Source organism: Podarcis tiliguerta (assembly GCF_965153285.1).
Source record: "Podarcis tiliguerta genome assembly, chromosome: 7".
NCBI lineage: Eukaryota > Metazoa > Chordata > Lepidosauria > Squamata > Lacertidae > Podarcis > Podarcis tiliguerta.
In genome coordinates, this window is record NC_139540.1 from 10,564,454 (window position 1) to 10,574,235 (window position 9,782).

The window sequence follows — 9,782 nt, forward strand, 5'->3', positions numbered from 1 at the left end:
GGAACAAGGTGACCTAGACAACATGAATTGTGACTAAGACCTTGTTTCCCATGATTGATGTCTTCCTCTAAATAATAGTTGTAAAGGCATGTTCTTCCCGATCAGACCCTGATTTTGAAAGTCATAGGTGTCCTTGCACTTCCAGTTCAATGGATGTTCTTCAATGAATGTTCTTCAGACTGCTGCTTGACTGCAAGAGTCAGACAGGCTCTTGGAAACTCATATCATATGCCTCTGTCTTAAATATCTATTTTGCTTGTGTAACAACTATACCAATACCTTTTCAAAGACCTAGATGGGAGCCTAGTCCTGTCTTCATCTGCTAGTAAACACTGCCAGTCAAACTACTGCGCTATATGTACAAATAGCTATACCAACTCAGGCAAGAGTCCTATAAAATCAAATGGGGGGGAGGGAGAGAGAGAAAGAGAGCACAAATTGTGGGCCTGAACTGGCATGTCTGCTTGTGCTGTCGGCTTGTAATCTTTTTATGGTCTCATGATTACTCTCAGTTAATAGCAATAACCTCACTGGGTGTAAAGACGAATGAGAATGACTGTAAAGCACTTAGAGAGGTATTAAGATCGCTATATAAATGGCAAGAACCACAGAGCACTAACATTTCATAAATGATATCATTTAAATAATAGTGTAGATTTAATGAGAGGCTGTGGCTTATACAAAATCCAGCATTTCATAGACTTCAGCTCCGACAAATTCTCCAGGGACTGCAATGGCAACCTGTTGCATTTGGGGAACAATTACCCGTCGGAGGGAAGCCATAGCTCAATTCTGGGTTCAATTCCCAGCATCCCCAGTTAAGTTATCTGTGTCTCAGGTCTTCAGGTCTATAATACTGAATGCTGGAAAAGTTGCGCCGATGGTCTCACTCAGTATAAGGTAGCAGCTTCAAATAGTCATAATTTTGGAATATAAATTATCCGCATATCCAGGAAACAGATTCTCTCTTCCCCGTGATATCACAACCATAATCATTATCATCTGCTTACAGGCAGATAAACAAATTAAGGGGAATAAGACCCAAGGGAGAAGGACATGAATAGAGAAAAAACCACACATTGTGCTTGCAAACTTATGAGCTCTAGGAGGCCTCTCCTTCTCCAAGGCATTAGACCTCCCTCTCTGAGAATGGAGAAAAAGAGTTCCAGCCTTAGAGAGGAAGATCTGATGTTAGCCTCCCCCTTCCCACTGTCCTAGCAGCTTGCACTCCATAGAGCAGAAAACTGGGTGCACTAGGAACGCATTGGGGGCATGCCAGGAGAGGACATGGTGAAGGCTTAGATCTGAAGGATCCGTGCCTTTTCAGTCCCCCAACATGCCCCCTGGAGATTGAATTACTTCAGCCCTGGAGTAACTTTTATCTCCTCCCCACTAAGGAAAGACAAAACAGGAAGCAGGACAGAGAATTGCAAAGCACCCTCGTTTCTACCCTGCCACAATGCAGCAGATAGACTACTTTCTGTTTTCTCCAAGGTCAGGTTTAGTATTATATGGTAAATGTCCTTTTCAATTAATATTCAATCACAACATTAAAGAGCGGCCAAGAACATTCTTTTGGTGATCTGTCTAAATTTTCATGATCTTCAGAACCTAGCACATTCATTTTCACATGGTAACGGAGAAACAATCATGGACCTCACTTTCTTTTTAATACGGAGAGAGTGGAGATGCCCTGCTCAGAACATCATTCAGGTTACAGACTCCACTAACCCAGAAATAGTACCTCTGGTTAAGAATCATAGAATCATAGAGTTGGAAGAAACCACAAGGGCCATCAAGTCCAACCCCCTGCCAAGCAGGAAACACCACCAGAGCACTCCTGGCATATGGTTGTCAAGCCTCTGCTTAAAGACCTCCAAAGAAGGAAGAAATCTGCTTCAGGATGAGAACAGAAATCGCCCGGCGGCAGCGGGAGGCCCTATTAGCTAAAGTGGTACCTCAGGTTAAGAACAGTTTCAGGTTAAGAACGGACCTCCAGAGCGAATTAAATTCTTAACCAGAGGTACCACCATATTCGTCAATGGATTTTCACTAAGTATCCCACAAGGTTCTGTGGGGAAAGGACAGAACTTGCAAGAAGATGTTTGAATTTCTTGAGGCTAGTGAAGAACTTCTTTTTCAAGAAAAGACACTCTTTTCTCCACAGGAGGTTTGCAGGGAAAGGAAATATATTTCAACATTGTTAAAGGCATGAGAACAGAAGCCAAAGGAGAGTACTGGTCTTCTTCATGTAGGAGAGGAAAATCAGGTTGTTCCCAGCTGGGGGATACCATTGTTCTTTGGAAAGATGTGTGGTGGCCTTTGAATGCTGCTCCCCTCCCAATACCTGGCATGCTAAAAGAAAAAGCTTGGCTCTGAGCTTCCAGGTGCTTGATATATAACACCTCAGAAGTGCTGATGTTTAAAGACTAGATGTTCCAGCAGGCTGCTCATGTCTGCAACGAGGCAAAAATTTCAGGCTGGTTTGAGAGGTGGGTAGTAAACCCAGGTGTCATTGCAGTTCAGCGGCAGTGATGTAGCCTGATTTTGTAATCACAAAATCAGTTAGCCTGACCATTTTGTGTGGTGGGCAGTTAGAAGAGAAGAAGAAGAAGAGTTTGGATTTGATATCCCTCTTTATCACTACCCGAAGGAATCTCAAAGCGGCTAACATTCTCCTTTCCCTTCCTCCCCCACAACAAACACTTTGTGAGGTGAGTGGGGCTGAGAGAATTCAAAGAAGTGTGACTAGCCCTGTTACGATATGGATGCAATGCAGCTGCAAACTGCTAGCTTGAAAGCATCACATGATGGGAATGTTGGGACTGTCCGTGGGAAACAGAGGGACAGTCAATTCACAGGGCAATGCACCGGAATTAGCTCAGAGTGTAATATGAGCTCTTCCTATTGCGTATGTACAGGAAGTACTGGAAGTCTTTGTCACTTGACTGCTGGAGCTTAGAGAGAGCAGTCATGTTTTCTGTAATGCTGCAAAGACAGAAATAAAAGCATGTAAATACGTTTTCTGTCTATCTCTTTTTCCCTGCCGGGAGAGCAGGAGGGAGGGGGTGTGTTCTTCCCACGTTTGGGAAGAATCGCCTATCGAGACCTAGCCTGGATCTTGCTGGGGAATGCAGCCAGGGAGGTCAACAGGAGACCAAGCCGGGTGCCTGGGAGTGCTGCCAGTTACTCCCGATATAGGCTTGATTTCCGACAAGCCCACCCAGCTCACACCCAGCAGCTGCATGTGGAGAAGCAGAGACACGAACCCGGTTCACCAGATCACGAGTCTACCGCTCTTAACCACTGCGCCACACTGGCTTAGTATACATGCCACAACAGGCCCATTCCAGACAATTATATTGCAGTACTTTGGTACCTCCAGAATTTCCTTGGGCAGTGGGGGATAGGATGGGAGACGATTGCAGTTCCTTCCACGAGACTTTGTCGTATCACGCATCATCTTCCCATGTTTTAAAAGGGCTTGAACTTCTGAGCATTGTAAAGCTTCCAGTAATCTTTTCGAAGGAAAGAACCTGAGCCTTGAGGTCTGAATTACGACCGGCAATGAACATTGCTGCTTTTGATTTTGTGTGCTTTCTGCGTCTCCAGAATTATATGGGGTGTGTGTATATAATGTAATAGCAGAGATAAGTACGTATATTGCAAGTAAACATAAAGTCTGTTGAACAAAGTAAAACCCAATTCAGTTTCCCTGAGCGACGTTTCAAGTGGCTATAAAGCACTGTGGCCCTTTTCACTGTGGTCTTCTGGCACCATTTCTAGATGATGGACAGAAGCAGGCAAGGAGTCAGGCAAGGAGAGTGTTGGGATGGTGTCTTTTATTTTGCTGCTGCTGTTACAGATAATAAATGCTCTTGCCCTTGAAATCCTCTCTCGCCTCTGTTTTTCATAACTTATAACATGTTCACATTTACAAAAAAAAAAGTAGAAGGTAAACTATTGGAGGCGGTAAACCCCTTGTCTATTTGGCCTTATCTATATGTATATATGGGACGCGGGTGGCGCTGTGGGTTAAAGCCTCAGTGCCTAGGGCTTGCCGATCGAAAGGTTGGCGGTTCGAATCCCCGCGGTGGGGTGCGCTCCCATCGTTCGGTCCCAGTGCCTGCCAACCTAGCAGTTTGAAAGCACCCCCGGGTGCAAGTAGATAAATAGGGACCGCTTACTAGCGGGAAGGGAAACGGCGTTCCGTGTGCTGTGCTGGCTCGCCAGATGCAGCTTGTCACGCTGGCCACGTGACCCGGAAGTGTCTGCAGACAGCGCTGGCCCTCGGCCTCTTGAGTGAGATGGGCGCACAACCCTAGAGTCTGTCAAGACTGGCCCGTACGGGCAGGGGTACCTTTACCTTTACCTTTTTATATGTATATATGTGTGTATGTAATTTCAAATAATCTGTATTGGAATGGCAAAGATAAAGAGGAACATGCAAGGTGCTTGTAGATATGGCTCATATATGGCTGGGCTGCCTTTACTCATGAAAGGGAGCAGGTGGCACTGTGGTCTAAACCACTGAGCCTCTTTGGCTTGCTGATTGGAAGATTGGCGGTTCGAATCCACTCTATGGGATGAGCCCCCGTTGCTCTGTCCCAGCTCCTGCCAACCTAGCAGTTCGAAAGCACACCAGTGCAAGTAGATAAATAGGTACTACTGCGGCAGAAAAGTAAACAGTGTTTCCGTGTGCTCTGGCTGTTGCGCTAGAAGCGGATTAGTCATGCTGGTCACATGACCTGGAAAGCTGTCTGTGAACAAATGCCGGCTCCCTTGGCCTGAAAGCGAGATGAGTGCCACAACCCCATAGTCGCCTTTGACTAGACTCAACCATCCAGGGGTCCTTTACCCTTTTTACCTCTACCTTTTACTTATGAATACTTTTTTTCAGATTTGTGTTCATATTAGGCATTCCTATCCCAGTCCCACCTTTTAATCCTGTGGCTTCACGAGGTGCCAGGCCTTGTCCAAGCTCAAAGACAGTCCGCAGGTGGGGTCAGATTCTGGCAGACGTAGACAGCACTAACTGCAGCTTCTGAACAGACTACATAGCCCTACATGGAATGCTTAACAGTTGTTGATCCCTTAATGCTAGCATCTCCTTATGAGTACAGTGGTACCTTGGGTTAAGAATTTAATTCGTTCTGGAGGTCTGTTCTTAACCTGAAACTGTTCTTAACCTGAGGTACCACTTTAGCTCCTGCTGCTGCTGTGCCGCTGCTGCACGATTTCTGTTCTCATCCTGAAGCAAAGTTCTTAACCCAAGGTACTATTTTTGGGTTAGCGGAGTCTGTAACCTGATGCGTCTGTAACCTGAAGCGTCTGTAACCCGAGGTACCACTGTAGAAGCATTTTTGACAACTCCTACAAATGGAGCCAATCCCTCCTGGTAAAATTTAGGATGCCAGGATGGGCAACAGCCCAGGGTGTGTGCAGTTGCCAACGCTTCACCAAGCACATTGTCTGCGTTGTCCTCAGGTTAAGAAAAACACTGATCCAAGTAATTGCGATAAGATGCTAAGGACATCCTTGTCTTGGACTCTAGTTTAACTGTGATACCCACATAGAACTGGATAATGATTTCAGATAGTTTGGGGCCCAGACATGGTATAAATTTGTCAGGGGTTACCAAACAGCCATTGTGGTTCTCTTCCCACCCCCAAACAATTGCTTTCCAAACTTTGCTAAACAACTCTTTCAATTTCTGGTTCCAAAAATTGGAATCAGAGTTGGTTAAAAGCAATTTGCTTCTCTCTATTGTTTTGGCTTTGCTTGGAGAAGTATGGGGTTGGATGGGTAGTCTAGAAGATTAAATTACATGATAGATGCAGAGGTGTGGTTGTAGAGTAAGTCTCTTTAGAGCCTGCCTCAAAGCGACTAATAATCTGAATCAGAATCACAACACATTCTTGCAAATGAGCTGGGGAGACAGCAGTTAATTACCTCTCAGAAATGTCCATTTGTAGTGTGCCTACCGTAATATTAAATCCACTTTATTAAACTTGAACAGCATGAAAGATCTGTACGGCTAAAGTGTGTTCAGCCAAAGAGGGGGATGATTGAGCCTTTCTCACTAAGGGTGAAACTAAACGTGATGTTAATTACATGAATGCAATTAACTTGCAAGTTTCTGTTTTGTTTTTTGTTATGCATTCTGCAAGTAGCGGCTGAGTAGCCTCCAGACTGGGCAAGAGGGTAGGGAGTACTGAGGGGAATTTAGCTTTTTCTCTCCTTGCAAAATAACTTCTCGACAGCTCCTATTTGCATGCCTAGGAGAATCAGTGGGAGTTTCCCTTGAAATGCAAATACTTTTTAAAGTACAGTGGTGCCCCGCAAGACGAATGCCTCGCAAGACGGAAAACCCGCTAGACGAAAGGGTTTTCCGTTTTGGAGGTGCTTCGCAGGACGAATTTGCTATGGGCTTGCTTCGCAAGACGAAAATGTCTTGCGATTCCTGGGGGGGGGGGGTTTCCGCTCCCCACCCCCTTTTTCTAAGGCACTAAGCTGCTAATAGCCTTTTAGCAGCTAATCCGCTAATCCCTTAAGCCTTTAATAGCCGCTAATAGCCGCTAAACCGCTAATAGCGTTAATCCGCTAATGGGCTTGCTTCGCAAGACGAAAAAACCGCTAGACGAAGAGACTCACGGAACGGATTCTTTTCGTCTTGCGAGGCACCACTGTAGTTTAAATCATAACAATGTGTGAAAAGCACTTAGCTTTCTCCTTTCGGTGTCTTCTGTTTTGTCATTTTGGCCAGTGAATGACCTTTCACAATCCTTCAGTGGAACTTTGTGATTGTTTGTTCTTTCTAGATAGAGAGAACAAGCAGTTGTGAAGCTCCGCTGAGCAGTGACTCTGAGAATAAATACATACTGCATCCAGGGGAAGACTTCATTTGTTGTTGCATTTCACTGTGGGCTCTTTGGCTGGGGAGATGCCTCAGATGAACAGTCAGCACTGCTAGATAAAATTGAAGTATCAGTGTCATCCAAGGAAAAATAATGCATAGTTGCTTTTTGAACACCGTAAAATTAAGTTCCATTTGCATGTTCCTGGCATCTATATAACTAATTTTTTAGGCACCTAGTCAATATGTAACTATTTACGTGTCTTGGTGGCCTTTGAATTTGTGCATTTATGAATTTTCTTGACTGCTTTGCATTGCCATTTTGTTTTTTCTCTTTGGTTGCTGTTGCTGACACTGCTGGACAGCTCCCCTAACCTGGCTTGGGATGCTGCATGTGGTGCTGCGGTCTAAACCACTGAGCCTCTTGGGCTTGCCGATCAGAAGGTTGGCGGTTCAAATCCCTGTGACGGGGTGAGCTCCCGTTACTCTGTCCCAGCTCTTGCCAACCTAGCAGTTTGAAAGCATGCCAGTGCAAGTACAGTGGTACCTCGGATTAAGAACTTAATTTGTTCTGGAGGTCCATTCTTAACCTGAAACTGTTCTTAACCTGAGGTACCACTTTAGCTAATGGGGCCTCCCGCTGCCACTGCACTGCCGCTGCGCGATTTCTGTACTCATCCTGAATCAAAGTTCTTAACCCGAGGTACTATTTCTGGGTTAGCGGAGTCTGTAACCTGAAGCATCTATAACCTGAAGCGTCTGTAACCCGAGGTACCACTGTAGAGGAATAGGTACTGCTACGGTGGGAAGGTAAACGGCATTTCCGTGCGCTCTGGTACTCATCACAGTGTCCTGTGCTCCAGAAGCAGTTTAGTCCTGCTAGTCACATGACCCAGAAAGCTGTCTGTGGACAAACACTGGCTCCCTCGGCCTGAAAGCGAGATGAGCGGCCGCAACCCATAGTCGCCTTTGACTCGACGTAACCATCCAGGGATTCTTTACCTTTAACTTTTACCTTATGCAAGGAGACCATCCTGAAATGTGTGATGTAGTTTGTGTGAGCACCATTTCTGATCACTCCTTTTTTAGTGTTGTTCTTCTAGCAGTAGGTAGTGTGTGGTTATAACAGCAACCATGTCCTGATTGGCCTGGTGGCAGAAGGGCCAGTTAACTGGGCCAGCTCCATTCTTCCCAGTTGCACAGCAAGTTGGCAACCCAAGCAAAGGAACTGTACTGGAGTGGACTGGGACACGCTTCCGTATATGTCTAGCCTGTTTTGCAGCAACTTTGAGTTCATATTCTATGCATTCTATACCTTCCTTGCTGCATTGGCCCTGACAAATGAGAATAGTGAATGCTAATCTGTTGAATGCTGTTTTAATTTTGTTAGGGGGTGAAGGTGGAACTCTTTGCAGGAGGCGAGTTTAGGTACTTCTGTTTTTTACTGTACAGTTTTGAATCTCATTACTTAACAAAAGGACATAGAAAAGCAGCCAACTGAAATAAGCACGAACTGATATAAACATACCATTCAATTTAAATAGCAACTAATGTTTTGTTTGTTGTCAACAAACGGTTTGGTTTTTATCACTGCTTTCCAGCATTTTTGTGTAATTGGGATGTTGAGAAGGATAAATTGCTGGATTGAAGCAAGTGAGATACATCTGCAATGAAAATAATGCATTTAAAATAGGTGCTTTTTCAGAAGCTGGCAAATTATACCTTGATGCATATTCTTGGTGCAAAGTAAGTATCTGGATTAAAATGAGTTTGAAAAATATAAAAACCAGTGTTTGTAGGCCTTCTATGTATTAAATCGTATGTAGTTTACATATGTGAGTAAACCTATGAAAACACACACAGTTTGACTTGTCCTGGTTTTAGAACCATTCTTGATTTAACAGTCTTGATTGTGAAATTGTTGTCTCTGGAGATTTGAAGAAGCTACAGGATGAGTATCTGTCTGTCTTGGATAAAATTGTCCAAATCCTGCTAACGTGGATAAATCTTAGAAGTCTTTTAATTATTATTATTATTATTATTATTATTATTATTATTATTATTATTATTACAGAAATGAGTGTACAGAGAAGCTGGAAGTGGACCCTAGCAAGTATTCGTTCCCTGATGTAGCAAACATTGTCCAGGAAAAGGATCGGATTGGACAAGGACCTATAAGGCTTCAGCGGCAGAAAACTGTAGATGCTAATAACATGAGCTTTGATGATGACCCAGATGTTCCTCCTTTAATTTGAAAGATTGATATGGAGTTTCTTTTGACTTTAGAACACCATAGACCTGTCTAAAGGTAAGTGCCTTGCCTTTTAGCTGATTCCCTTATTCTGTTGTACAAACAAATGGATGTGCTTCTCTATAAACCCATCTACTTCAGCTGTCTCTGGTGGTAATTGAAATCCCTGTTGGAGTGGAGTTCTGCTTTACTAAACAGCACATCAGTTCCAAATTGCACAGGCCTTTTTTCACATACCGTGCTTTGCCAGCATTCTTACATCAACCTTGGAGATGGTGTGAATTGTTTTCGGGGTCTGAGGCAAATCTCTCTCCCTTGCATGTACTGAAATTGCCTCAAGACTCAAGGCCAGGCTTGTTCTAAGCAGCTGAGGTGGGGAGGGGGAAAGGAGGCAAAGCAAATCCATGTTGTATCTTTTCCTGCAATGGTTTAGAAGGGAAAGAGAAAATTGTGATCGTTGTTCCAAAGTTCAGAGTCAAGGGGACAGCGGTGAACAGTTTCTAGATGTGGAGCACTCATCAGAGTCCTAGCCAAAGCACCCAGGTTGATAATTTTTTTTGAGCTAGTGGGAGTCTGACCAAATACTGGAAATGGGTATGGAAAGATGGCTGCAAAGATGGGTTGTAAATGGTTGGGATGGGTGAGTTAGCTTGGGATGGGTGAGTTAGCTTGGGA

The 9,782-nt window shown here is 44.3% G+C and overlaps 1 protein-coding gene across 4 annotated transcripts in view; it reads left to right on the forward strand.

The window, feature by feature from the left end:
- Positions 1-9,247, forward strand: part of DNAAF11 (dynein axonemal assembly factor 11) — a 42,838-nt gene extending 33,591 nt beyond the window's left edge. For 2 of the 4 annotated variants that reach the window (XM_083450619.1, XM_083450620.1), the window contains one exon: positions 8,931-9,247. In XM_083450619.1, coding sequence (XP_083306745.1) covers positions 8,931-9,111 — 181 coding nt within the window. In that variant the 3' untranslated portion in view covers positions 9,112-9,247. Of the gene's footprint in view, positions 1-3,528; positions 3,597-8,930 lie in introns of those variants that run through there. The other 2 variants (XM_083450621.1, XM_083450622.1) reach the window with 2 other exon arrangements.
- The last annotated feature ends 535 nt before the right edge of the window (positions 9,248-9,782 follow it).